This window comes from Aythya ferina (assembly GCF_964211825.1).
Source record: "Aythya ferina genome assembly, chromosome: 28".
Classification (NCBI taxonomy): domain Eukaryota; kingdom Metazoa; phylum Chordata; class Aves; order Anseriformes; family Anatidae; genus Aythya; species Aythya ferina.
In genome coordinates, this window is record NC_140325.1 from 1,757,343 (window position 1) to 1,783,207 (window position 25,865).

General features: G+C 64.9%; 4 protein-coding genes across 9 annotated transcripts; 2 read left to right on the forward strand and 2 right to left on the reverse strand.

The window, feature by feature from the left end:
- The first annotated feature begins 354 nt into the window (after positions 1 to 354).
- Positions 355 to 7,504, forward strand: ARHGAP9 (Rho GTPase activating protein 9). 3 transcript variants are annotated; one of them, XM_084499971.1, is made up of 18 exons: positions 359 to 571; positions 1,334 to 1,664; positions 1,836 to 2,029; positions 2,697 to 2,921; positions 3,376 to 3,456; positions 3,605 to 3,715; positions 3,790 to 3,851; positions 4,423 to 4,510; positions 4,649 to 4,744; positions 4,996 to 5,094; positions 5,176 to 5,299; positions 5,382 to 5,495; positions 5,868 to 5,966; positions 6,048 to 6,125; positions 6,257 to 6,310; positions 6,403 to 6,537; positions 6,619 to 6,724; positions 6,996 to 7,504. In XM_084499971.1, the coding sequence occupies exons 2-18, from the start codon at positions 1,364 to 1,366 to the stop codon at positions 7,174 to 7,176; spliced, it is 2,148 nt and encodes a 715-aa protein (XP_084356097.1). In that variant the 5' UTR covers positions 359 to 571; positions 1,334 to 1,363; the 3' UTR covers positions 7,177 to 7,504. The 3 variants fall into 3 exon arrangements, with proteins under 3 accessions (XP_084356095.1, XP_084356096.1, XP_084356097.1); XM_084499969.1 differs by having other exon boundaries at positions 355 to 571; positions 4,996 to 5,299; XM_084499970.1 differs by having other exon boundaries at positions 355 to 571; positions 3,376 to 3,444; positions 4,996 to 5,299.
- A 742-nt stretch (positions 7,505 to 8,246) lies between these two features.
- On the reverse strand, positions 8,247 to 12,219 carry LOC311424651 (uncharacterized protein). 4 transcript variants are annotated; one of them, XM_084499979.1, is made up of 4 exons: positions 11,872 to 12,219; positions 11,401 to 11,794; positions 11,175 to 11,270; positions 8,247 to 9,027 (listed from the first exon to the last, which is right to left on the reverse strand). In XM_084499979.1, exons 1-4 carry the CDS (start codon positions 12,055 to 12,057, stop codon positions 8,465 to 8,467), a joined length of 1,239 nt encoding a protein of 412 aa, XP_084356105.1. In that variant the 5' UTR covers positions 12,058 to 12,219; the 3' UTR covers positions 8,247 to 8,464. The 4 variants fall into 4 exon arrangements, with proteins under 4 accessions (XP_084356105.1, XP_084356106.1, XP_084356107.1 ...); XM_084499980.1 differs by having other exon boundaries at positions 11,401 to 12,219; XM_084499981.1 differs by having other exon boundaries at positions 11,175 to 11,267; positions 11,397 to 12,219.
- A 770-nt stretch (positions 12,220 to 12,989) lies between these two features.
- Positions 12,990 to 16,364, forward strand: ASB8 (ankyrin repeat and SOCS box containing 8). Its single transcript, XM_084499987.1, has 3 exons — positions 12,990 to 13,310; positions 14,227 to 14,331; positions 14,775 to 16,364. Exons 1-3 carry the CDS (start codon positions 13,194 to 13,196, stop codon positions 15,405 to 15,407), a joined length of 855 nt encoding a protein of 284 aa, XP_084356113.1. The 5' UTR covers positions 12,990 to 13,193; the 3' UTR covers positions 15,408 to 16,364.
- A 311-nt stretch (positions 16,365 to 16,675) lies between these two features.
- On the reverse strand, positions 16,676 to 24,509 carry PFKM (phosphofructokinase, muscle). The gene is made up of 22 exons (XM_084499968.1): positions 24,314 to 24,509; positions 23,493 to 23,566; positions 23,309 to 23,386; positions 22,882 to 23,071; positions 22,531 to 22,696; positions 22,403 to 22,447; positions 22,208 to 22,316; positions 21,571 to 21,666; positions 21,383 to 21,475; positions 21,159 to 21,284; positions 20,118 to 20,182; positions 19,824 to 19,887; positions 19,605 to 19,751; positions 19,284 to 19,354; positions 19,109 to 19,196; positions 18,859 to 19,011; positions 18,597 to 18,761; positions 17,792 to 17,853; positions 17,605 to 17,716; positions 17,404 to 17,503; positions 17,179 to 17,284; positions 16,676 to 17,063 (listed from the first exon to the last, which is right to left on the reverse strand). Exons 1-22 carry the CDS (start codon positions 24,402 to 24,404, stop codon positions 16,916 to 16,918), a joined length of 2,349 nt encoding a protein of 782 aa, XP_084356094.1. The 5' UTR covers positions 24,405 to 24,509; the 3' UTR covers positions 16,676 to 16,915.
- Between the last annotated feature and the right edge of the window lie 1,356 nt (positions 24,510 to 25,865).

Sequence of the window (25,865 nt, forward strand, 5' to 3'; positions counted from 1 at the left end):
TCCGCTCCATCCAGCCCCGTCCAGCCCCCTCCAGCCCCGTCCCACCCGTCCCGTCCCGCCCCGCCTCGCAGCACGCCCCGCGTCACCGCCGCTGCCCCCCCCCCCCCGGCAGGTGCAGATCCCGGGGGGAGCCGTCGGGGGGGCCGCACCGGGGGCTCCGTGCAAATGCAGCCCGGCTTCACCCCCCCCCGGTCCCAATCCCGGTCCCAATCCCGGTGCCGGTCCCGGTCCCGGTCCCCGGGCCGCCGCCGTGCAGGGGGGGGAGCGAAGGGAAGCGGGGGCGGGCGGCGGGGATCGGGCTGGGGTCCTCCCCCGGAACAGGGCCGGTTTTGCCACCGGGGCGGTGCGAGCACCCCGGGGCTGGTTGCCACCGGGGCTCGGCCCCACGGGTGTCGCCCCCTCTGCTTAACGGGTGGGCAGAGCCGAAAGGCTTTTGGGGTCGAGTGGGGCTGGGGGGGGGCGGGTGGGGGGACGCCCGGTTCCTCTGCCCGTGCCCCGCGTCCGTCCCCGGCACCCCCGTGACCCGGCGTCGGGTCCTGCCCGCTGGCTCCATGGCAGAACCCCAAAGATGGTGAGTGGGACCCCAACAGGGCCGGGAGCTGCTGAACTGTGGGGTTGGGGGTCCGGAAGCACGGCTGTGGGGTTGGAGGGTCTTTGGGATGGGGAGCGGGGAACCGGGAAAGCGGCAGGGCCGTGGGTGAGGAGCGGGGGCCGTGACACTGTGGGGCTGTGGGATGAGGAACGGGGGACGCGTGGGGAGTTTTGGGGCCGTGGGACCGTGGGAGATGGGCGCTGGGGAACCTGGGGCCGAGACCACCCCGGGAAATGCCCCCCAACCCCATAGCGTGCGGTGCGAGGAAGCCGCAGCCTTGCTGCTTCCTGCTGCAGAAACTGCTGCGTTTCCGTCAGGTCCCCGAGCGCCAGCCAACCCCATACCCCCAGCACCCCCCGCACCCCCAGCCAACCCCACACCACAGCCCCCTCGCTTCCCCTCGCTGCCCCCCACACCGAGGTTCAGACGCCGGCTCCCTCGGCATCAGGAACCGGGGCAGCGCACGGATCCCTGCACTGCTCACGGCTGGGCCTGCCATGGGGCACTGCTGTAAGTGGGGGGGGAAATCCACGATAGTGGGGTACGGGGTGCACGTGTGCCACCGCGGTGGTGGCAGGGCACAGCCTGGCCTCGGGGCTCGGTGTTCCCCGGAGACCCCAGACCCTACAGACAGGGTCCCCGCTGCTGCCCCACCGCCAATCCCTTTTGCACCACAACGCGGAGCCGCGCCGGCTATGGGGGTGCGGGGCACATCTGACCCCCCGACGTCGCGCCCTACAGATGGCCGGGGCTCCGGCGTCCTGAGCCAGGATGCTGGCGGGGAGGTGGCGGCTGGAGGGGCGGCGGTGGCGGCGTGCTGAGCCGGCCGTGGTGCTGCGCGCCCTCTACGACTACGCCTACTGTGCCGAGGACGGGCGGCGCGTGGCCATGGCCGCGGGCGAGCAATTCCTGCTGCTCCGCAAGGCCAACGAGGACTGGTGGCAGGTGAGGCGGGCCAGCGAGCCCCGGTGGGCTCGGCCCTTCTTCGTCCCTGCCACCTACGTGGCCGAGCTGGAGCCCGGTGAGGCTGGGAGATGGGACGTGCAGCCCCCGAGCCTGCCGGCGTACACGGGTGAGTGAGGTGGGGATGGGGGGGGCACAGGGAGCAAAGGGCTGGGGGCGTTTGGGGACACTGGGAGCAGAGGGTACAGCACTGGGGGAGACAAAGGTCATGGGGCTGGGGACTTTGCCCCCCCCCGGAGCATCCTTTTAGGTTGGTGGGTGCCCCGCTCTCTTCCTCCAGGCTTGCTGTCCAAGTACCACTCAGTGGAGAACCTGTGTGGCCCCCCCTCTGCCCCTCCCCGGGAGGCCAGCGGACCCCTGCGCCCCGTGGGCCGCAGCGTCAGCACCAGCCAGCTGGCAGGGGGGGCCCTGCCTGGCCCCCCAGCCCCGCCACCATCCCAATCCCAGCAGGAGCTGCTGGGCCAGGGCACTGGGGTAAGTGGGGAGTGAGGGGGGCTCTCCGAGGGCAGCCCCCAGCCCTGTCCCTCTCGGAGCACCTGCCCCCCTTGTTGCTGCCCCCCCCCCTCCCCAAAAAAAAAAAATAAAAAAAAAATCCATGCACCCACCTTCCACACCCCTGCACCTCCTGCCTGCACCCTGAACCTCGCTGGACCGCACCCTACGCACCCCCCCCCTGCACCCCAGCACCCTCCAACCCCGCCCCCGCTGCCACCGCTTCCTCATCTTGGTGGGGGCAGCGGAGGAAGTGCAGTGGGGGGGGGGGTGTCCGGGGGGGGCCGTGCTGCCCACAGCAGGGCTCAAGGGCCGGGGCTGCGCTGCTGCGGGCATCAGGTGGGAGAGAGGCATCAGGCCTGGGGGGGGGGGGACACAGGGCACAGATGCCGGTGGGGGGGGACACAGCAGGGGAAATGTCTGCGGGGAGGTGATTGCAAAACCCTGACCAGCGCTGGGCATGGTGCAGGTTTTGGGGTGTGATGTGGGGGGCACGGCGTGGGGCTGGGGGCACGGCAGAAGGGCAAGGAGAGGGGGTGCTGCTGCTGGGGGGGGGGGTCCTGGGGCTGGGGGTGTTGTAGAGGGTTGGGGTGCAAGGGTTAAGCCCCCAGGACAGGGCAGCATCAAGGTGAGGGTCTGTTCTGCACAGGTGCCCCTGCCCGGAGCTGGCATGGTGACCCCCCCCATCTACTGCAACTTCGAGGAGCTGCAGCGGGCGGGGGGCCAAGCAGAGCCCCCCGTGCCAGCTGGGGCCCCCCTCCAGGTTTTGGGGGCCTGGGAACGTCACCAGGACCCCAGCACCGGTCGGTGCTTCTTCTACAACCCCCAGACGGGCGTGACCTCCTGGAAACCCCCCCGGCGGCACCGGGAGGCGGTGGGCATGGGGGGCAGCACCCCAAATGGCTGGGTTTACACGCCCCCACCCCTCCGTGCACCCCTGTGTGCTCCATTTCCCCACCAGCATCCTTCCCCGTGCCCTCTGTGCCCCCACCAATGCCCACCCATCCCCTTCCATCTCCCCCCTGCAATATTCCCCGTGACCCCCCGATGCTCTCCCATTATCCTATATCCTACATCCTATATCCTATATCTTATATCCTAAATCCTATATCTTCATTCCCACCCTTCCCCTGTGGCCCCACCACTGCCCCCCGCACCTCTCCCGATGCCTCCCCAAACCCTCTCCATACCCACCCACATCCCTGGCATGGCCCCACCGTGCTGCTGGCAATTAGCGCTCGTGTTAATTGCCGTGGGGAGCCCCAGCTTGCGGGTCTCCAGCCGTGCCGTTCCCCGAGGCTGAGCCGTGTCCCCTCCATCGTGCACAGGACCAGAGCCCTGCTGCGGAGCGCCCCAGGAGCCCGGCACACCAGAGCTCCCCGGACAGCGGCGGCACCGTGAGCCACGGGGTGCGGGCACGGGGATGGGGTGGGAGGGGAAGGAGGAGGATGGGGGGCACCGGGCTGGGCAGGGGGGGCGTCGAGGCAGTGTGGATGGGAAACAGGAGCAGCACCGAGCGCCTGGCAGGTATCCGGGGCTCTCACCATCTCCCCGCAGGTGATCCATGGCCAGCCCCGACCCCAGCATACCCAGGAGGATTGCGCAGCCACCTCGCTGCCCCCCCAGGCCCCCGCCAAGCCCCCTCCTTGCAGCCCTGAATTACCCACCGTGAGTTACCCTGGGGCCGGGGGGGCTGGGGGCAGCGGGGGCAGCGCTGACTGCGTGGGGCTGTGCTCCCACAGGAGGTGCAGAAGGCCGGGCAGCTCAACAGGACCAAGATCGCTGAGGGGGGCAGGAAGCTCAGGTGAGGGCTGGGGTAGGTGGGATGTTGCCCCAGGATGGGGGGGTCCTGGTGGAAGGGGGACTGGGGTTGGGGAGCTCATGGGGTGCTTAATCAGGGGTTAAGGTGGGGTTCACCACAGGGCGGGGGGGCTCTCATTAATTAAGGGGAGGTGTCAGGGCATGGGGGGGCTTTGCCAGGGCAGAGGGGTCCTCTGGTAAAGCAGAAGGGACTGTGCAGCCTTGCAGAGGTCCGTATTAAGACGGGGGGGCTGTGTCAGGCTGTGGGTCCATGCCGGATTTGGGGGGGAGAAGGGATCCCCATTTTGGACTGTGCGAGCTGGGGTGGGGAGTTTATGCCAGGCTGGAGGGGCTGTGTCATACCTGGGGGGTAGGGGGGGGCTCTACAGCTTCAGGCACGCAATGTCCTGGGCAAAAAAAGTGTGATTTTGGCTGTGCCAGGATGGGGGGGGGGGGAATCTGGGGCAAGAGTGATCAAAGAGCGCTGGAGGCCCATGGAGAGACCCTCTACTGGGGAGGGGGGCACCGAGCCTGCCCCCAGCCCTGGTGAGGTGCCCCTCGCCCACTGCCCCCAGGAAGAGCTGGGGGGTCTGCTGGGTGGTGCTGGCCGGGAACAGCCTCGTCTTCTACAAGGAGCCCAAGGGCCCGGCACCCGCCACCTGGGTGAGTTGGGGGCACGCAGGAGCTGGGGGGGGCAGCTGGGGGGCTGCCAAGGCAATGGGAGGCACGGGGGGACAGTGGGGACAGCAGGGGTGGGGGCTGTGGAGACACCGGGTACCCCTGACCCCCCCTGCCCCGCAGTGCCCTGCCAGCAGCCGTCCCGAGAGCAGCGTGGATTTGCGAGGGGCTGCGCTGGACTGGGCCCGCCACCTCTCCAGCAAGAAGAACGTCATCCACGTGAGTGCAGCGGGACCCTAAATGCACAACAGGCTCCCCGAAAACACCCAGACCTTACAGCGATGCCCTCTCGGACAAGGGGACCCCTAAAACATGCCCCAGAATGGGCCACGGGTTGCCACTTCAGCCGGGGCCACGGAGACCCCCAGTTGGGTTGGGGTCACCCCAGGAGCCCCTGTTTAGGGCAGGGTGGGAGGCTCTGGGTTCCCCTGGGTTCGTTGCCCCTCTCCCACGTCCTGCTACCTCCCCAGCTCCGCACGGTGACAGGTAATGAGTTCCTGCTGCAGTCAGACCACGAGGCCACGATCCACGAGTGGGCCCGGGCTATACGGGACGTAATCCACCGGCTGGTGAGTGCCTGGGGGACGGGGGCTGCCCGGTGGTCGCCCACAGCTCTGCCTTTCGCTGCTGACCCTCCCCATCACCACCAGGACCTGGAGAACCCCATGGATGTGCCTTTCGGGTGGCTGCGCCACTTACCCAGCAGTTTCCTGGGGGAGCTCAGCGGGGACGAGGATGAGGCGCCATGGGTCACCGAGGGGACCAGGTCCCCAGGTAGGGCTGGGGATTGAGGGTGGAAGGCTTAGGGTTAGGGCTCGGGGCTGTGGTGACCCCCCCAGGCCTGCTCTGCCTCCAGGTACCCCCCCTGCTCCTGACAGCTCAGAGAAGAAACGGGTGAAGAGCAGGCTGAGGCGCTTCATCATCAAACGGCCCCCGCTCCAGAGCCTGCAGGAGAAGGGGCTCATTCGAGGTGGGGATCCCCAGCTCTGGGACCTCCCCTAAATCCCACTGCACCCTTGGAACCCCCCAAACCCTTCCACATACCCCCTTGGCACTCAAAAGCGGGAGGCGAGGTTGTAAGAGTGAGATTTGGATGCTGGTCCCCAGTTGTCCCACTGTCCCCATCCCCACCCCAAGTCCCCGTGCCCCCACCAGTCCCAACTGGACTCGGGGTCTCCCATCCCAGAGCCGCTTTCTGACCTCAGTGACTTACCCCATTCCTGGTGCCCCTCCCTGCCCTTGCTGGCAGTCTCCCTAATTCCCTGCTTCCCCCCCCCCCAGCCCCAGTCCCCAAACCCCATTCCCTCCGCTCCCAGTTTGCCCCAGCACTGCCTTGTCCCAGACCAGGTGTTCGGGTGCCGCCTGGAAGCCCTGTGCCAGCGGGAGAACACCACGGTGCCCCGCTTCGTCCGGCTCTGCGTGGAGGCTGTTGAGGAGCGAGGTCGGTACCCCGGGGGGGCACAGCTCCCCCCCCAGTTAGCACAGGGCCACCTGCTTTGTCTCACCCCATCGTTGTCCCCAGGCCTTGACGTCGATGGGATTTACCGGATCAACGGGAACCTGTCCGTGATCCAGAAGCTGCGCTTTGCCGTCGACCAGGGTGAGGGGATGAGGGGGCACCAGCTGGGCGGGGGCAAGGGGGCTGTGCTGGAGAACACACACACAGACAGGGGGGAGGTGACCATCCATCCCTGTCCCCAACACACCCCAAATACCCTTTGATCTCTGCAGAACGAGCTGTGACCTCGGATGGGCGCTACGTCTTCCCCGAGCAGCTGTGCCAAGGTGAGCCGGGGTGGCTGTGCCGAGGTTGCCCTGGTGGTTGCCAAGCCCGTGGTGGCCCAGACGCAGGCTGAGCCTCCCCATTTCCCCCCCAGAGGAGCGGTTCAGCCTGGAGGACCCTGAGTGGAGCGACATCCATGTGGTGACCGGTGCCCTCAAGCTTTTCTTTCGCGAGCTACCCGAACCCCTCGTGCCTTACGAGCTCTTCAACCCCTTCATTGAAGCCATCAGTAAGTGCCTCCCCACAGGGTCCCAAGGCTGTGGGATCTGGGGGGGGGGGGCGTGATGTCTGACCCCTGTGTCTCCCCCAGAGCTGCCGGACCCCCAGGAGCAGGTGCAGCGGGTGGCTGAGCTGGTGCAGAGCCTGCCCCCCCCCAACTATGCCACCCTGCGCTACCTCGTGGCCCACCTCTGCCGGTAAGGGGGCTGCTGCCGGGCTGGGGGTGGGCTTGGGGATTCCCCACAGAGGGTTCAGGGTATGGGGTGTCTGAAGGTTTGCATTATGAGGATCACAGGGGCTGAGCTGGGGAGGGACGGGGTGGTCCCCATGGGGTGGGATGAGGGATTAGGGCATGCCATCAGAGCGATGGAGCCGTGGTGGACAAGACCCCAAGGACAACAGAGGGAGAATGGGGGGGGCTAGGTGGGCTGCATGAGGCACCTCTCCCTGAATTTCGGGCGTTCCCAGGGTGATGGAGCGGGCAGACGTCAACCTCATGACGCGCCAGAACATCGGCATCGTGTTCGGGCCAACGCTGCTGCGCCCAGAGCGGGAGCCCGGCAGCCTGGCCGTGGGCATGTCCCAGCAGAACCAGGCCGTGGAGCTGCTGCTGGCACACTTCGACCGCATCTTCCCCACCCCTCCTTGAGCCTGATCCCTCCCCCCCCCCAAACCGGGCACAGGTAGCTCAGCTGCCGTTGCCCCTCCCTGCCCTGTGTACCGTGGACTCTGCAGTAAGCAGGCACCTTCCCTGGGACTGCTCGGATCAGGGTTGGGGTCCTGCAGCTCCAGGAGCTGCCCTCTTCCCGTTCCTTTCCCAGAGAAGACCCCTGGAGCCCCCTCTTCGTGCTCTAGGGAATACGGCAGCCCCAAACTTCCCTTCCTGCTGCACTCTGCCATGCCCCCTATGCCTCCCCAAGGCTGTTACGACATTGATTCACTTCCACCACTCATTAAAAACGTATCTGTCACCGTCAGACCCACCAGGAGAGTGCCCCGGCCCTGGTGGCTCAGTTACCACCAGGGCAGGGTCAGGCTGTGCCTGGTGTGTGTTCCTCTGGGGGGTGCCTGGGGGGCCAGGGGGCCTGCAGGATGCCGAGTGGCATGGCGTGGTTGTTTGGAAAGAGGGAATGTGCAGAGTGGGGTTGCCTAAAGGCTCCCTAAGGGAGTTCAGGTCTTCCCAAAGGCTTCCATTGGGAGCACTTTTTGATGGGAGAAACTGGAAACGTCAGTTTTTGTAGGGTCCTAATTAGGGTAAGGTTTAGTGTTACGTTTAGGATTGTTTGGAAAGAGAGAAAGCAGAGTCCTGTCATGTGGGAGGTTGCATAAAGGCTCCCAAAGGGAATTCAGGTCTACCCAAAGGCTTCTGATGGGAGCACTTTTTGATGGGAGAAAGTGGCGACGTAGGCATTTTTTAGGGTCCTAGTTAAGGTCGAGTGTTATAGTCCCATTTATGTTTAGGGTTGTTTGGAGGGAGAGAAGGCGCAGAGTCCTGTTGAGTGTGGGGTTGTGTAAAGGCTCCCCTGGGGAGTTAAGGTGTACCCAAAGGCTTCCATTGGGAGCATTTTTAATGGGAGAACCTGGCAATGTTCGTGTTCCTTAGGGTCCTATTTAGTGTTATGGCGATGGGGGCCGCACAAAGCGGGGTGGCAGCGGTGGGGGCCCCAAAACCCAGCCCACACTGCCCGGGGACACTTGGGGAAGACGTTGGGCGAGCGATTCGGCACCGGGACCTTTTATTGATCCAGGTTGCGGCCCTGCAGCGCCTCCTCAGCCTGGCTTTTGAGGCCAGTCCTGGGGATTTTGGGTGCACCGGGGCTGGGCGCATGGGTGCCACACATCCCCAACCCCCATCCCATCCCTTATGGTCCCCATCCTGGCCGAGCATCGGCACCGGTAGCGCCACCGCTCCTCGTCCCCGCGCGCCAGGGTCCCCGTCACGCGGCGTGGAGCTTCTGGTGCCGGCGGAGCTGGGATTTATGGCGAAACCCCTCGCCGCAATCGGGGCAGCCGTGGGGCTTCTCGCCGGTGTGGGTGCGCCGGTGGCGGATGAGGTTGGAGGAGACGCTGAAGCGCTTGCCGCACTCCCCGCAGCGGTAGGGCTTCTCCCCGGTGTGCGTGCGCTGGTGCTGGACGAGCGCCGAGCTCTCGCTGAAGCGTTTGCCGCAGGCCCCGCAGCCGTAGGGCTTCTCGCCGGTGTGGATGCGCCGGTGGGTGGCCAGGTTGGAGTTCTGGCTGAAACCCTTCCCGCAGGCGCCGCAGGTGTAGGGCTTCTCGCCCGTGTGCGTCACCTGGTGCCGCGCCAGGTCCGAGCTGCGGCTGAAGCCCTTGCCGCACTCGCCGCAGATGGTGGGGCGCAGGCGGCCCCCCCGCAGCCCCAGCAGCTCCTCCAGGGGTCCCAAACCCCGCGAGCCCCCCGACGCCTTGCCCCGGGGCCGGGCGGGTGCCTTCCGCCGCCGCCTCGCCGCCGGGCACCCGGGGGTCTCGCTGCCGGGGAGGGCTGCAGGGAGAGCGGAGCTGGGCACCAGTGGGGGCGCGGGGCAGGCGGGGGGCACCACGACCCCTCTGCCCCTTCCCCATCCCTTTTGCACCCTCCTGTTTCTCCATCTGCTCCAGCCCTCTCCCACCTTCTCCGTCCTTTTGTACCTTCTCCAGCCACCGGCCCCTTCCCCATCCTCTTCTTCACCCCCTCTTCATCCTCTCCATCCCCTCCCCAGCCCTCTCCCACCTTCTCCATCCCCTCTTCCCCTTCTCTGTCCCTCTTCCACCTCCTCCATCTCCCCGACCTCTTCCCCAGCCCCTGTCCCTACCCCAGACCTTTTCCATCTGCCCCGTCCCTTTCCCACCTTCTCCACCCCCTTGGCCCCTTCCCATCCCCTTGACCCCTCTCCCATCCCTTTGGGCCCTTCCCATCCCCTCAGTCCCTTCCCCATCCCATTTCCACCTTCTTCACCCCTTCAGCCCCTTCATTCCCCAGCCCCTTTCCCACCTTCTTCACCCCTTTGCACCTTCCCCATCCCCTGATCCCTTCCCCATCCCCTTTCCCCTCCCCTTGACCCTCTCCCCATCTCCTTGACCCCTTCCCCATTTTCTTGACTCCTTTCCCATCCCCTTGGCCCCTTCCCCATCCCCTTGACCCCTTTCCCATCCTCTCAGCCCCTTCCCCATCCTATTTCCACCATCTTCACCCCTTTGGCCTGGCCCCTCCATCCCCCTTCCCACCTTCTCCACCCTTCTTTCCCCTTCCCCACCCCCTCCATCCCCCCTTCCCCATTTCCTCTGCCCCCTCCCCACTTTGGGGACAGCGCTGGCACCCCACTGGACACCCCCACCAGCCCCCTGAGGCTGGAATTGGGGTGCAGAGGGTGCCCCCCCCCGGACAGGCCTGGGGTGTGGGACGGGGACAGCGTGTCCCCAGGTGGGGACAGGCGTGGGGGTGGCACCGCCGAGGGGGACCCCGGAGCCCAAATTCCTGGAGTTGGGGTCCCGGGAAACCCCATGGGGCAGGAGCAGGGCTCCGCTGCACCCCAAAATCGGGGCGCCCTGTGCTGCGGGGTTAGGGCACCCCCGTGCCGTAGGGAGGGGGCACCCCTGTTCTGATGGGCTGGGGCATCCCCTGCACCCCAGAATTGGGACACCCCCATACCCTGGGATCAGGGCACCCCAGATTTGGGGTATCCCTGTGCCAAGGAATCAGGGCTTCCCCACACCCCAGATTTGGGGTATCCCTGTGCAAAGGGACCGGGACACCCCCATACCCCAGATTTGAGGCATCCCCACGAAATGGGGACGGGGCATCCCCACACCCTGGGTCTGGGGCACCCCCATACCCCATTTTGGGGTATCCCTGTGCCAAGGGACCGAGGAAACCCCTTACCCTAGGATCAGAGTACCCCCATAAAGTGGGATTGGGGCACCCCTGTGCCAAGGAATTGGGGCACCCCCACTGCCTGGGATCAGGGCACCCCCATACCCCAGTTTTTGGGTATCCCTGTGCCAAGGAATCAGGGCACCCCAATACTTTGAGATTGGGGCATCCCCATACCCCACATTCGGGGTGTCCCCATGAAATGGGGACAGGGCATCCCCACACCCCTGGTTTTGGGCACCCCCCATACCCCAGATTTGGGGTATCCCTGTGCCAAGGGACCGGGACACCCCCATACCTTGGGATCGGGGCACTCCCATACCCCACATTTGGGGTATCCCAATGAAATGGGGACGGGGCATCCCCACACCCTAGGATCGGGACACCCCCATGCTGTGGGACTGGGACATTGCCCTATTATGGGATGGGGGCACCCCTGTTTCGCCCCCCCAAATCAGGACACCCCCATATTATGGGCTGAGGGTGCCCCCCCAAACCAGGACACCCCCTCACCCTTCGATTGAGCCACCCCAATATTATGGGATGGGGGCACCCCTGCCCCCCTTTTACCCCCCCTAACGAACCAGAATGCCCCCATATTATGGGATGGCGACACCCCCACGCTGTAGGATCGCAGCATCCCCCTCCCAACCCCCCCCCATCTCCCCCCAACCCCCCCGCTCCCCGCTCACCCGTGCCCCCCCCCCCAATACGGGACCATCCCCACGCTACGGGGGGGGGGGATTTTGGGGTCGGGGGGCGGGTGGGGGGGGGCTCACCTGCGGCCGTGCCCTCGGGGGTCTCGGGGTCCTGGGGGGGGTCCCGTGCTGACGGCCCCCCCTCGGCGTCCATCACGCTCCGATAGGGAAACGCTGCTGGGGGGGGGGGGGAAACAAGCAAAGAAATGGGGTGGCCGCGGGGGGGGGGGGACCACCGGACCCCCCCTCAAAATACAAACTCATCGTAACCATCGCTGCCCCCCCCCAAAAAAAAATAAAGACTCACCGGGGCCTGGCGTGGGGGGGGGGCGGCAGCGGCGGGGCCTCCCGCTCGGCCCCCGCGATGGCGCAGCTCCTGCCCCCCCCTCCCTCACATCGCCCCCCCCCCAAATCAAACCCACCCGGCCGTGGGGACCGGGGGACGGGACCCCCCCAGCCGGGGGGGGGGGCGGGGACAAAGGGGGGACCCCAATGGGGGGGTGAATGGGGGGAGATGGGGACCCCCCCCCTGGGTGGGATGGATGTGGGGGGGTGCAGGGGGTGCTGGGGGGGGGTCTGCATCCACCCCCCCCCGTGTCTGCAGCTGGATGGGGCTGGTGGGGGTGTCCCAGTGTGTCCCAGTGCACCCAGTGCTTTCCAGTACATCCAGTGCACCCAGTGCCTCCCAGTACATCCAGTGCCTCCCACCACATCCAGCGTGTCCCAGTGCTTCCCAGTACATTCAGTGTGTCCCAGTGTGTTCCAGTACATCCAGTGCTTTCCAGTACATCCAGCGTGTCCCAGTGCATCCCTGTATATACTCAGTGCCCCCAGTGTGTCCCAGTGTACCCAGTGCCTCCCAGTACATCCAGTGTGTCCCAGTGCATCCCAGTATACTCAGTGCCTCCCAGTAAGTCCCAGTGCCTCCCAGCGTCCCCAGTATATCCAGTGCCTCCCAGCACATCCCAGTGTGTCCTAGTGCATCTCAGCGCACCCAGTGTGTCCCAGTATACCCAGTGCTTCCCAGTACATCCCAGTGTACCCAGTGAGTCCCAGTGCCCCTAGCACATCCCGGTGCCTTTCAGTACGTCCCAGTGCCCCCCAGTGTCCCCAGCATATCCCAGCACGTCCCAGTGCCCCCAGTGCCTCCCAGTGCCCTGAGCATGTCCCAGTATATCCCAGTGCCCCCAGTACATCCTAGTGCCTCCAGTATGTCCCAGTACATCCCAGTGCCCCCAGTGCTTCCCAGTACGCCCAGCACATCCCAGTACCTCCCAGTGCCCTCAGCATATCCCAGCATGTCCCAGTGCCCCCAGTGCCTCCCAGTGCCCCCACCATATCCCAGTATATCCCAGTGCTCCCTGTACATCCTAGTGCCTCCAGTATGTCCCAGCACATCCCAGTGCCTCCCAGTACATCCCAGTTCTCCCTGCACATCCCAGTGCCCTCAGCACATCCCAGTACGTCCCAGTGCCCCCAGCATGTCCCAGTACATCCCAGTATATCCCAGTGCCTCCCAGTGCCCCCAGTACGTCCCAGTCAATCCCAGTACATCCCAGTGCCCCGCAGCCCCGGGGTGGGGGGGCTCCTCCCGCCCCCCCTCCCCGTGCCCCCCCCCGCCCGGTCCCGTCCCAGCGCCCCCGCCCCCCCCGAACCCCCCAGCCGGGGCCCCGGCGGCCCTAGCCGAGCCCGGCGGCAGCGGATTGGCTGAGAGCCACCACGAGGGCGGGGCTTGCCCTCCGCCGAGCTTACCGATTGGTTAAAAGCACCGCGCGGGGACGAGCCCGCTGAGAGGGCGGGGCATCCAGGAGGGCGCCGCGCGCTGATTGGCGGAGAGGCGAGAGGGGCGATGCCGGTGAGTCCTCCGCGCATGCGCTACCACCGCCGCTTTCCACTTCCGGGTGGCGGCGGCCGCTTCCGCCTCCCGGTGGGCCTGCGGCGGCGGCGGCGGCGGCGCCGGTTCCGGGCCTGGGCCTGGGCCTGGGCCCCGCCCCCCTCCGGCCTCCTCCTCCTCCTCCCCCTCCTCGGGGCCCGGCCGGGCCCGGCGGCGGGGTCCCGGTGTCCCGGTGCGCCCGGTGCCGGTGCCCCCGGTGCCGCAGGATGTGGTACATCATGCAGAGCGTGCAGAGCAAGTACTCGCTGTCCGAGCGCCTCATCCGCACCATCGCCGCCATCCGCTCCTTCCCCCGGGATAACGTGGAGGACCTCATCGGGCGGGTGAGCACCGGGAGGGGGGGCGGAACCGGGGCCTCCATCCCCCGGGGGTGCCCCGTTAATGATAGGTGCTAATTAGGGACACCCCGTTAGTGTCAGGCACCGATTAGGGGCGCCCCGTTAATTCCAGGCACCGGTTGGAGGCGCCCCGTTAACGACCGGTGCCGATTACAGGCACCCCGTTAATTCCAGGCTCCGGTTGGGGGCGCCCTGTTAATGACAGGCACCCATTAGGGGCGCCTCGTTAATTAACAGCACCAATTAGGGATGCTCCCAACCAACACAGATGCTGGTTGGGAGCGTCCAATTAATGACAAGCACTGATTAGGAGCACCCCATTAATTCTAGGCACTTGTTGGGGGTGCCCCATTAATGACAGGCAATAATTTAGGGGCACCCTGCTAATGACAGACACCCATTAGGGGCGCCCTGTTAATTAACAGCACCAATTAGGGGTGCCCCATTAGTGACTAGACGCTGGTTGGGAGTGCCCTGTTAATGATGAGCACCAATTAGGGGCACCCCGTTAATGATGGGCACTGATTGGGGGTGCCCCATTAATTCCAGGCACTGGCTGGGGACTCCCGTTAATGACAGGCAACGGTTGGGGGTGCCCCATTAGTGATGGGTGCTGATTAGGGGCACCCTGTTAATTCCGGGCACTGGTTGGGGGTGCCCTGTTAATGATGGACATTGATTAGGGGCATCCTATTAATGACGGGCACCAATTAGGGGCTCCTTGTTAATGACAGGCACCGACTGGAGGTTCCCCGTTAATTCCAGGCACTGGCTGAGGGCACCCTATTAATGATGGGTGCCAATTTAGGGACACCCCGTTAATTCCAGGCACTGTTTGGGGGCACCCCATTAATTACTGGTAACTAATCACCACCCCATTAACGACTCCGTGTCCCCGTAGGGCGCCGACGTGAACGGGATGCACGGCACCCTGAAGCCGCTGCACTGCGCCTGCATGGTGGCCGACGCCGACTGCGTGGAGCTGCTGCTGCAGAAGGGAGCAGAGGTAACAGCACCTTGGGGTGGTGCCGGCCCCGGTACCGGCTGCTCTGCCCCTTTTTGGGGCAAAATGGCCCCGGTACCGGCTGCTCTGCCCCTTTTTGGGGCAAAACGGCTCCGGTACCGGCTGCTCTGCCCCTTTTTGGGGCAAAACGGCCCCGGTACCGGCTGCTCTGCCCCTTTTTGGGGCAAAACGGCCCCGGTACCGGCTGCTCTGCCCCTTTTTGGGGCAAAACAGGTGGGATGAAGGCACTCTGAGGGAGCAGGGAGGGATTTTTTAACACCTTGGAGACGTTTTTGGCTGAGATTTTGCCAGTTTGGGATGGGAAGGGCGAGACCTGAAGGGCCACCAAACGCCGCCTGGTTTTTATGGGGGAACCTCGCGCCGCCCCCACCCCCTGCCCCGCTGTTTTTTCACCCCGTTTCCCTCCCGCCCTTTCCTCCCCGCAGGTCAACGCCCTGGACGGCTACAACCGCACGGCGCTGCACTACGCGGCCGAGAAGGACGAGACCTGCGTGGAGATCCTGCTGGAGTACGGGGCCGACCCCAACGCCCTGGACGGCAACAAGGACACGCCGCTGCACTGGGCCGCCTTCAAGAACATGGCCGAGTGCGCCCGCTCGCTGCTGGAGAACGGCGCCCTGGTGAACGCCCGCGACTACAACGACGACACGCCGCTCAGCTGGGCGGCCATGAAGGGCAACCTGGAGAGCGTCAGCGTCCTGCTCGACTTCGGGGCCGAGGTGCGGGTGGTCAACCTGAAGGGGCAGACGCCCATCTCGCGCCTGGTGGCCCTGCTGGTGCGGGGACTGGGCACGGAGCGCGAGGATTCCTGCTTCGACCTCCTGCACCGAGCCATCGGACACTTCGAGCTGCGCAAGAACGGCAGCATGCCCTGGGAGGTGACCAGGGACCAGCAGCTCTGCCAGAAGCTCACCCTGCTCTGCTCGGCCCCCGGCACGCTGCAGACGCTCTCGCGTTACGCCGTGCGCCGCAGCCTGGGCGTGCGTTTCCTGCCTGAGGCCGTGGAGCAGCTGCCCCTGCCCACCTGCCTGAAGGAGTACGTGCTGCTCCTCAGCTAGGCACCCGGAGCAGCGATTTTTAGCACCCGTGGGTGCTGGGCGAGCAGCGGGGACGCTCCGAAAGGCTCCGTGCTCCTCTCTGCGCCTGCCACGCTTGCTCCTGGCGAGCTCCTGCGCTGTGTTTTCAGCCGGGCGAGGAAGCTCGAGCCTCCCTCTAACAGATGGCAAAGCCGTCGCGGCCGCTGGATTAACCTGGTCCTTCTTTTGGTGTTTTTTTTTTTTTGTGTGTTTTTTTTGTTCTGTGGCGGGCAAAGCGAGGCTTTCCGGGCGCAGTCTCCCCCTTGGGATGGACTCGAGGTGCTGCAGGGCACGGAGAGGCCCGGTGGGTGATCACACACCTCAAGCCCGCAGCCCCGTGGGGCGAGCACCCTCCTCACCGCGCACAGCACCCGGGGCGCCCCCTGGGCACCCGGAGCAGCTTCGTTCACCCCCGTCCCCCTGAGTTTTAAGACGTAACGGCGCGTTAGGGGCAGAAGGAGGGGAGCTGGAGGGAGCACAGCACCCGCAGGAGCGAGAAACCTTCGTGGGGCACGAGGCCAGCGAGGGGAGGAGGCCCCCACGACCAGGGCCTGGTGTCCCCATGTCACTGGGGCCCAGCACTCGCTGCTCTCCCCCTGGTAATTTGGCCACAATTCCTGCGAAAGAAGAAAACATTTCCCTGCCGTCCAGAATGGCTCCGCTCCGGGCACCAAACTCTCCCGAGCAGGAGGTTTTGGCTCCCCTCAGCCATCAGAGCTCTCGGTTTGGTTCTGCGCTGCCCCCTCCCCGCCTCGTGCCTGGTTTTATTTGTGTGTGTTTGTACCGCGTGCGCGCGGAGGCGCTGGCAGCAGCTCCCCGGGTCGCTGCCTCTCGCTCCCGACGGTGGGCGAGGGGCGAAACCCCCCCCCGGAGCCGCTGCCCGCCCCCAGCCCACCGCGTCCCCAGCTTGTGTGTACAGAAATAAACGGCTCCTCGCAAGGCCTGGAGGAGGTTTGTGTCGATGGCCGGGGGGGTAAGGGGGGTGCCCTGCTCTCCTCGGGGGGGTTTCCCGGGGTGGGGCACGGTTTTGGCACCGCGTCGGCGGCCGGGGATCCTCTGGGAGAGCTGCAATGGGCACCTGGGGTGGGGTGAGGAAGGTAAACCTGGGTGCTGGCTGCAATGGGAGAAACGTGGGGGGAAAAAAGAAGATTTTAGGGCTTTAATTCCTTCCTGCTGTGCTGGGAACACGGCTGTGGGGTCGAGCAAGGGGTGGGAGTCACGAGGGTGCCGCGTTTCCCTCCGCCCATGGGTGAGTTTGCCGCCGCCGTGAGCGGTGCCGGTTTTATTGAAGCGTCTTAATTGGGAATTCAGAACTAAAGAGCTCCCCGTGGGGCACAGCCCTCGCTCTCCCCGCCGCTGGGGAAGCGCCGCTCTGCTCACAAAGCCCACGAAACACACAACCGGGTCTCACCCAGCCCGAATTTACCCCAAGGACCCCCTCCCCCCCCCCCCCAGCTGAGGGAAAGCTGCGCAGGGCCCCCAGTCGCCCCTCAGATGTTGGATTCGAGGGAGATCCTCTTCTGCCTGACGTGCTCCAGGTGCGCCTTCTCCGAGGTGTCCAGCTCGATGTTGTACTTGGCCAGGATCTTCAGGATGGGGCGCAGCTTCAGCCACCACTGCTCCTTGGGGATGCGGTGCCTGCCAGGGGGGAGAGGGCGGCGTGAAGCGCCCCGGCTGCGCTCCCAGCCTGCAGCCTTCCTCCTCATCGTCATCCTCCTCCCCAGCCCCGGGGGGGTTTGGGGGGGGCACCTACTCGAAATCTGTCTGCTCCTTGAGCTCGGTGATGGGCTGGAAGACGAGGCTGCGCTTGCGCATGCCCAGCAGGCAGGCCGAGTCGGCCGTGTTGGCGAAGATGCGACCTGTGAGGAGGGGCAGCAGCAGCCTCAGCACCTCGCCCCCCTCCCCGAGACCCCCGAGCACGTGTGCAGGGGGGTTTGGTTTATTTCTGATGCCCGGGACCCCCCTCCTCAGGACCCACCGTGCCGGGAGCACTCCTTGATCTTCCCGGTGATCCAAGCCACCGCCTTGGCGCCCATTTTAGTGCCGAAATTCCTGTCGAAGGGGGTCGGGGTGCCGCCCTGCGGGACAAACGGCACCGGGTGACGGGGCAGAGCAGGGAGAGCTGCGTCCCGGGGGGGGGCTCCAGCCCCTCGCGGGGGGGTTTGGGGCACAGCCGTACCTGCTGCATGTGCCCCAGCACGTTCTTGCGGCAGTCGAAGATGCCCTTCCCCTCCTCGGAGTAGAGGTTGTAGATGAAGTCGGTGGTGTAGTTCTCGTTGCAGCGCTCGTTCCTGCACGAGGAGATGAGGCCAGGCTCAGGGGGGGCAGCTCGAGGGCATGGGCTTCCCCCCCGGCCTCGTCCTTACCTGAGCACCAGCCCCCGTTTCACCGTCGTCTTCATTTTTTCGGTTAAATGCTCCACGTTGATCTGGGGGGGTGAGGAAAAGCCGGGTGGGATGTGGGTGTTGGAAGCATGGGGGGGGGGATTAATGGGGTGGCCCTGTCCCTGTGGTGGTGCTTGGCTGGGGGGGGGTGAGCAGGGATGAAGGCAGCCCCCAGCCCTAAAACGGGGCTCAGATTGGGGGTGATGTGGGCAAGGATAAAGGCAGCCCCCACTCCTAAAATGGGAGTCAATTTGGGGGGGACACAGGGATAAAGGCAGCCCCCACCCCTAAAAGGAAGCTCAGTTTTGGGAGACACAGGAATTGGTAAATGCAACCCACACCCCTAAAATGAGGCTCAGATTGGGGGGGACACGGGCAGGGATAAAGGCAGCCCCCACCCCTAAAGTGGGGCTCAGACTGGGGGCGATGTGGGCAAGGATAAAGACAGCCCCCACCCCTAAAATGATGCTCTGTTTTGGGGTACCCAGGGATCAAGGCAGCCCCCATCCTTAAAATGTGGCTCTAATTGGGGGCGATGTGGGCAAGGATAAATGCAGCCCCCACCCCTAAAATGGAAATCAATTTGGGGGGGGGGACACAGGGATAAAGGCAGCCCCCCATCCCTAAAATGATGCTCTGTTTTGGGGTACACAGGGATGGAGGCAGCCCCCACCCCTCCAACCAGGCTCCGTTTGGGGCACACCAAGAGGACGAGCGCAGCCCTGGCCCCGCTGCAGTGCCCTGGGGATGGGAGGGGGGTGCTGCATGGCCGGGGGGGGGCCCCCACCTGCAGATCACGGATGTTGAAGTGCTCCTCGTAGATGTAGGCGGCGTCGGCGCCCCCCGCCAGCCCCGCCAGCGTGGCCAGGTAGCCGCAGTAGCCGCCCATCGTCTCGATGATGAACACGCGCCGCTTGGTGCCCGCCGCCGACTGCTTGATGCGGTCGCAGGTCTGCAAGGCAGCAAGAAAACATTTCCATGGTGGGGGCGGCGTCTAATTAACGGGGCGACTAATTAACGGGGGGGAAGCGGGGGGCTGGGTGCCGCACCGTGGTGATGGTGTTGAGGGCGGTGTCGGCGCCGATGCTGAAGTCGGAGCCGGGGACGTTGTTGGAGACGGTGGCGGGGATGACGCAGAGCGGGATGCAGAGCTCCTCGAACTTGGCCCTGCCCTCCATCATCTCCAGGCTGCCCGTGAAGGCCTTGGGAAGGAGTTTGGGGGGGGGGGGGGCAGCCAAAAATGAAGGCACGGGCGCCAGGAGCTGCCCCAAACCCTTGTCCCACTGCTGTCCCGCTCACCTCGAAGCCCCCGATGATGATCAGCCCGTGGATGCCGAAGCTGCTGATGTTGGCGCTGATTTCCTCGAAGTATTTCTTGGGCAAGGTCCTGGCCGAAGTGTTGGGGGGGAGTAAAACCTCCGGGGGTGGGCTTTGCCCGGGCCCCCGCACCCGGGTTTGCGCGGGGCGGCGTTACCTCTTCGTCCCCAGCTTGGAGCCACCCAGCCCCGTCCAGCCGCCGACCCTCTCCCAGCTGATCTCTTCCACCTGGCAGCGTGGGGGGGGGGGAAGCCAAACACAAAAATTGGGGGGCGGGGAGGGGGGAGAAGAAGGAACAGGAGAGTTTTGGGGCGCACCGACCTCACCGTGCAGGTCGGGCATCAATATTGGGGTACCCCCACGCAAAGCTGCAAGGGGAGCCCCATCCCTGGGGGCTGCAGGTTTGGGGGCTGCACCCTTCCCCCGTGCACCCCCTTTCCCCGTGCACCCCTTTTCCCCCCCTCATTTCCTCACCCACCTTCCCAAAAGCGAGCCCCTCGAAGCCGTCGTGCACCGCCAGCATGCGGTGCCCGTGGATGAGGCCGATCCTCACGGTGGAGCGCACGGCCGCGTTCATGCCGGCGGCCGGGGCGCCCACGTTGAGCACGGCCAGCGTGTAGCCGCTCTGGGGGGGGCGAGGAGATGGTTTTAGGGGGGGTTCGGGGTGCCCCCCGCTGCCCCCTCCTCAACGCCTCACCTTGGTGGAGGGCGGGCGGATGTGCGCCAGCAGCTTGTACACGTTCCAGTTGTTTTGGAAACTCCTGCAAAAAGAAAAAGAAAAAGGAAAGAATGAAATAATGACATGAAATAGATGAAATAGATGAAATGAAATAGATGAAATGAAATAAATGAAATGAAATGAAATAATGAAATGAAATGAAATGAAATGAAATGAAATGAAATGAAAGAGGGAGAGTTGAGGGAGCGCTCGGGATGAGCAGAGCCCCACGAGGGACGTGCTGTGGGTGCTGTGGGTGCTGTGGGTGCTCACCGGCCCCGCAGCTTCAGGGCATCGTCGAAGCGCTTCTCGTTCATCGCCGTTGTCACGTCTTTGGTCTGCGGGGAGCAGAGACGGGCTGGTTTGTGCCGTGCCCACTTGGTTTGTGCCGTGCCGATGGGTTTGTGCCACACCGGCCGGGTTTTGTGTCACAGTGGATGAGTTTTGCATCGTGCCGGCTGAGTTTGCACTACGCGGGATGGTTTTGCATCACTCTGGCCAGATTTGCACAGCACTGGCTGGGTTTGCACCATGCCAGGGACAGGTTTGCGCTGTGCCAGGGATGGTTTTGCACCATACCAGATGGGTTTGCACTCTGCTGGATGTTTTTACCCCATACCAGATGGGTTTGCACCATGCCAGGGGTGGATTTTGCACCATGCCAGATGCGTTTGCGCTGTGCCAGATGGGTTTGCATTGTGCCAGGGATGGGTTTTGCCCCATACCACATAGGTTTGCACCATGCCAGGGACAGTTTTGTACCATACCAGATGGGTTTGCATTGTGCTGGATGTTTTTGTCCCATACCAGATGAGTTTGCACTGTGCCAGGGATGTTTTGGCACCATGCCAAATGGGTTTGCACCGTGCTGGATGTTTTTACCCCATACCAGATGGATTTGCACCATGCCAGGGGTTGTTTTGCACCATTCCAGATGCTTTTGCACCGTGCTGGTCAGTTTTTGCCCCGTTACCAGACGGATTTGCACTGCACCAGCCAGTTTGCAGCACACCCAGCCGGGTTTGCACCACGCCAGCCAGGTCTGCAGCACACTGCACGACTTCACACCGCACGTGGTGGGTTTGCACCGTGCTGGCCGGGTTCACATCACACTGGAGGGGGTTGTAGCAAGCACACTGCGTGGATTTGCACCGCATGGGCTGGGTTTGCAATGCACTGGACGGGTTTGCACCGTGCTGGGTGGGTTTGCACCGTGGTGGATGGGTTTACATCGTGGTGGATGGGTTTGCACTGTGCTGGGTGGGTTCGCATGGCAGCAGCCCGAGCTGTTCCGTGTCCCTGCCCCGCACTCACCACCTGCACGCACTCCATCAGGGGCAGGCGCACGGCCTGGTTGCCCGAGAGGCTGACGACGCAGGCGGGGGTCTCGGGGGTGGCCTCCAGCAGGGCCATGACGGCTTCCACGCCCATGCGGCTGCCCTAGGGGGACAGGGACGGGGTTGGGGACAGGGACAGGGACGTCACCATGGCCCCGTTTAGCTGTGACCGGCACAGGACGGGGGGATGGAGCCACCTACCAGGACACGGTCGAAGGCGGAGGGCGTCCCGCCGCGCTGCACGTGGCCCAGGATGGTGACCCGGGTGTCATAGCCCAAACGCTTCACCACCAGCTGCAAGATGGAGGGTTTGGCTCAGGGATGGGGTGCCTGACCCTCCCCCGGACCAAAAATGGGGGTGGAAATGGGGTTCCCGCCGTCCCGCTTACGTTTTTGATGTCGTCGGAGGTGATGGGCTTGCCGTGCTTGTCGATGGCGCCCTCGGCCACGATGATGATGTTCAGCCTCGAGCCGCCCAGGCGGGTCTGGGGGAGAGGTGGAGGTGAGGAGGGGGACAGGAAGGGGGACGGGGACATGGAGCGGGGTGGGGACAGAGATGGGGATGAAATAGGGATGGGAATGGGGAGGGGGCAAGGACAGGAATGTGGATGGGATGGGGAGAGGGGTGGGGACAGGAATAGGGATAGGGATGGGGATGGGAATGGGATGGAGACAAAATAGGGATGGGGGTGGGGATGTGGAGATGGGGATGGGGACAGGAACAGGGATGGGATGGGGACAGGGACAAAATAGGAATGGGGATGGAGGTGGGGTTGGGGACAGAAAGGGGGATGGGATGGGGACAAGGATGGGGACCAAACAGGGACAGGGATGGAGATGGGGACAAAACAGTGGTTGTAGATAGGGACAAGGATAAAACAGGGATGGGGATGGGGACAAGGACAGAAAAAGGTATGGAATGGGATCAAGGATGGGGACTGGGATGGGGATAGAGATACGGATGGGGACGAGGACAGGGATGGGGACAGGGACAGGCAGGTGGCACCCCCCTGGAGCCCACCCTACCTCCGTCAGCCTCCGGCACAAGTGGTCCTCCCAGTCATCCTCGGGAGGGGACTCGGGGATGAAGACCCAGTCAGCGCCGCAGGCCAGGGAGGTGATGAGAGCCAGGTAGCTGTGGGGGCAGAAAAAGAGGCCATTTGGGGCATTTTCCCCATTTTTCATCGGGATCCAGCTCCCGGAGGCAGCGTGGGGACGTACCCGCAGTGCCGACCCATCACTTCCAGCACGAACGTCCGCTGGTGGCTGCGAGAGACGCGGGGCCAAGTTACACCACGGGGAAGGAGCAGGGGGGACCTGGGTACGGGCCGGGGCCGTCCCCGTGTCACCTCTGGGCCGTGGTGGTGATGGCGTCCACGATCTCCATGATGCGGTGCAGCGCCGAGTCGGTGCCGATGGTCATGTCGGTGCCGCAGAAGTCGTTGTCGATGGAGCCCACCATGCCCACGATGTTCAGGTAGCTCGACTTCTTCGCCTCCTCCGCCGTGATCCCCCCTAAAAAAACGGGGTGGCGAGGGTGTGGGGCAACACCCCCCCTTCCCGCTGCCTCCCCCTACCCGTTTGGGGCAAAACTGCCCAAATCCCGGTGTGGCGAAAACCACATTTTTGTGCAAAACGCGCTTAAAGGAAGGTGTTGGAAGACAACCAGGGGGATTTTTTTTTTGGGGGGGGGGTTGTACCTGTCTTCAGCAGCTCGGCCAGGAGGCTGCTCCACTCGGCGCGGAAGGTGTCGGCGCCGGTGAGGCTGCCATCGCCGCCGATGACGCAGAGGTTGGTGATGCCGCGCTTCACCAGGTTGCGGGCGGCTTTCAGGCGCCCCTCACGCGTCCGAAAATCCTGGCACCGGGCGCTGCCGATGACCGTGCCGCCCTGGGGGGCGCCCACCCCCCCAAAAAAAGATAAATCGTCGTTAAAAACAAGCAGCGGCACCCCGAAAACAGGCGCCGTGCTCCCCGCCGTGCGGGTGCCAGCGGGCGGCTCCGGTTTCGGGTTATTTTCGGGCTCGGCCCTTCGCCCCCGTGGCGTTGGGTTACAGCTGAGAAGGTCAAGGGGGGGGCAAAACCGTGTTGTGTCCCCCCCCTCGGTGTCCCCCCCTTCCCGGCTCACCAGCTGCAGCATCATGGAGACGCTCTCCCAGGTGGCCTCCTTGATGTTGTCCCCGCCGTCCACCAGCCCCTGGTAGCCCTGCAAAATATTGGGGGGGGGGGGGGTGAGGGGGAGGGAAGCGGCGGTGATTTGGGGTCCCCGTGGGGGTTTGGGGGGGCAAAAGGGGGGCGGGGGGGGCACCAACCTCGTGCACGAAGTAGACTTTGGCACCCGTGTAAATGCCCACGCGCACCACGGCGCGGACGGCCGCGTTCATGCCTGCGGGGAGAGGAGAGTCCCCAAATCCGGGGCTGGGGTGGGGGGGGGGGGCCCTAAAGCCATCCCCGTGTGTCCCCCCCCCCCCATAGCCCTCATCTCGCAAAGCTCCCTGTTTGTTTTCCTCCCCCCCCCCCGGCCCCGCAGCTGCGGGTTATTTTTGCCCCGCTGACATTTAGCGGCACCGGGGCCGCGTGACGCCGGTGTCGGGGACAGCTGGTGGCACGCCGCGGTGGCGCTGAGGCAAAGCAGAGCCCCCGGCCTGGATGAGGCCCCCTTCGAGGGCAGACAGCAAAATTGGGCTCAATTTGAGTGGTTTTGGGCCATCCCGCTGCCTGAAACCCCCAGGTTTTGGCTTCCTTCCCTCGGCCACCCCGCGCTGCGTGTCCCCGGTTTGGGGACCTCGGGGACATCCCCGCCAGGGCTGCTGACAGCTCTGGGGTGATCGTGTCCCCGTGCAGGGCAATTAGCGCAAATTCCTATAATTTACACCAAATCAGGACTGGAAATTGTCATCACAGACCATTCTTGGTGGTCGTTACCGCATCACCCCCAAGCTCCAAACCCTCCTGTCCCCCACCAGCCCGCGGAGACCCCCCCAAAAACCACCTGGGGGACACAACAAACAACAAGCCCCAAGAGCCAGGCACACGCAAGCCCCATTTTAGCCCGTTTTGCCCCATTTTAGCCTGTTTTATCCCCAAACAGCCCAACCAGGGTGGGTTTTGGGGGGTCCCATCCCTTCCTTACCCTGCGCGTCCCCCCCGGAGGTGAGGACGGCGATGGCTTTGCCGGCGCCCAGGTTCTCCGTGTGCACGCAGGCCTTCGGCGGCTGCGCCATCTTCTTGGCTGAAAAAAGAGGGAAATAGGGCAAAAAAACAAACTTTTGGGGGCTGGGAGGGGGGCTCGGTGGCGGCGGAGAGGCACCGAGCGCGGCCCCGGTGTCACGCGGCGAAGTGACAGCGAGCCCCGCGTCAGCCCCTAAATCGGGCACCGGGAGGGAGGGGCGGCCCCGGGGGTGGCACTGGGGGGGGAGACGTGGCCCTGGGTTGTCCCCAACACCCCCCCCCCGCCCCCCCAGGGCCACCTCTGGGGTTGTTTTGATGCAAAATGTCAAAATGGTGGTGTTTTTTTTTTTTTTGCTGCAGCCTGGTGTAAAAATGGGGAGGTTTCGGGGGAAACTGAGGCGTGGGGGGGGGTCTGGGGGCAGGGGGGGGGCGTTGTGTCCCAGGGGAGGGGTCCTGCTGGTCCCAGGCTCTGTTCCTTTACTGGTCCCTGGCTGCCCTCCTTACTGGTCCCAGTCTCTATTCCCTGCTGACCCCAGTTTGACCTCCTTCATTGTCCCAGTCTCTGTTCCCTTACTGGTCCCGGGCTCCGTTCCCTTACTGGTCCCAGTCACTGTCCCTCACTGGTCCCAGTCACTGTTCAATCACTGGTCCCAGTCCCTGTTCCCTTACTGGTCCTGGGCTCTGTTCCCTCACTGGTCCCAGTCCCTGTTCCCTAACTGGTCCCAGTCCCTGTCCCTCACTGGTCCCAGTCCCTGCCCCTCACTGGTCCCAGTCCCTGCCCCTCACTGGTCCCAGTCGCTGTCCCTCACTGGTCCTGGGCTCTATTCCCTCACTGGTCCCAGTCCCTGCCCCTCACTGGTCCCAGGGCTCTGACCTGGCGGCAGGAGGGTGAGGAGGACGAGGAGGGCAGCGAGGCCGAGCGCAGCCGAGGCCAGGAGCCGGGCGGCCTCGGGGGAGAGCTCGGGGAGAGCCCCCATGGCCCAGGGGGGTCGGCGGTAACGGGATCACCCCCGGGGATCAGCTGTAACGGGATCGCCCACGGGGATCGGCCACGGGGACCGCCTGTAACGGGATCGGCTGTAACGGGATCGGTTATAATGGGATCGGTTATAATGGGATCGGCTGTAATGGGATCGGCTGCAAGGGGATCTCCCGCGGGGGGGAATTTGGAACGGGATCGACCGTGTGATTCCCCCCCCCCCCACCCCGTAGGGTGACGCTGCTCCACAGGGGGCTCCCCCATAGGGTGCTCACCCCCCGCAGGACCCCCCCCAGACCCCCACTGGCTGCCCCCTATGGACCCGCACAGACCCCCATTGGCCTCCCCCATAGCCCCCTCCCCAGGACCCCCCCATAGACCCCCACTGGCCCCCATATGGTCCCCCTGTGCCCTCCCCAGGACCCCACCCAGCCCCCCACTGCCCCCCCCCACGCCCCCCCATAACCCCCTGGCCCCCCACTGCCCCCCTCCCCATAACCCCCCGGGTCCCCCCGTCCCCATAGCCCCCCCCAGG

Excerpts from the sequence above, each read along its gene's own strand:
- PFKM (XM_084499968.1), bottom strand. The coding sequence starts at position 24,404 with ATGGCGCAGCCGCCGAAGGCCTGCGTGCACACGGAGAACCTGGGCGCC. Across the intron at positions 23,567-24,313 it reads CTCCGGGGGGGACGCGCAGG|GCATGAACGCGGCCGTCCGC; the intron begins GTAAGGAAGGGA and ends CTCTCCCCGCAG. Across the intron at positions 19,752-19,823 it reads TCCGCCCGCCCTCCACCAAG|AGCGGCTACACGCTGGCCGT; the intron begins GTGAGGCGTTGA and ends CGCCCCCCCCAG.
- ARHGAP9 (XM_084499969.1), top strand. The coding sequence starts at position 1,364 with ATGCTGGCGGGGAGGTGGCGGCTGGAGGGGCGGCGGTGGCGGCGTGCT. Across the intron at positions 4,511-4,648 it reads GCCCGGCACCCGCCACCTGG|TGCCCTGCCAGCAGCCGTCC; the intron begins GTGAGTTGGGGG and ends CCTGCCCCGCAG. Across the intron at positions 6,538-6,618 it reads CCCCTTCATTGAAGCCATCA|AGCTGCCGGACCCCCAGGAG; the intron begins GTAAGTGCCTCC and ends TGTCTCCCCCAG.
- ASB8 (XM_084499987.1), top strand. The coding sequence starts at position 13,194 with ATGTGGTACATCATGCAGAGCGTGCAGAGCAAGTACTCGCTGTCCGAG. Across the intron at positions 13,311-14,226 it reads TGGAGGACCTCATCGGGCGG|GGCGCCGACGTGAACGGGAT; the intron begins GTGAGCACCGGG and ends GTGTCCCCGTAG. Across the intron at positions 14,332-14,774 it reads TGCTGCAGAAGGGAGCAGAG|GTCAACGCCCTGGACGGCTA; the intron begins GTAACAGCACCT and ends TCCTCCCCGCAG.
- LOC311424651 (XM_084499979.1), bottom strand. The coding sequence starts at position 12,057 with ATGTGCTGGGAGGCACTGGATATACTGGGGACGCTGGGAGGCACTGGG. Across the intron at positions 11,271-11,400 it reads CCCCCCCACGCCAGGCCCCG|CAGCGTTTCCCTATCGGAGC; the intron begins GTGAGTCTTTAT and ends CCCCCCCCCCAG. Across the intron at positions 9,028-11,174 it reads CCCCGAGGGCACGGCCGCAG|CCCTCCCCGGCAGCGAGACC; the intron begins GTGAGCCCCCCC and ends CTCTCCCTGCAG.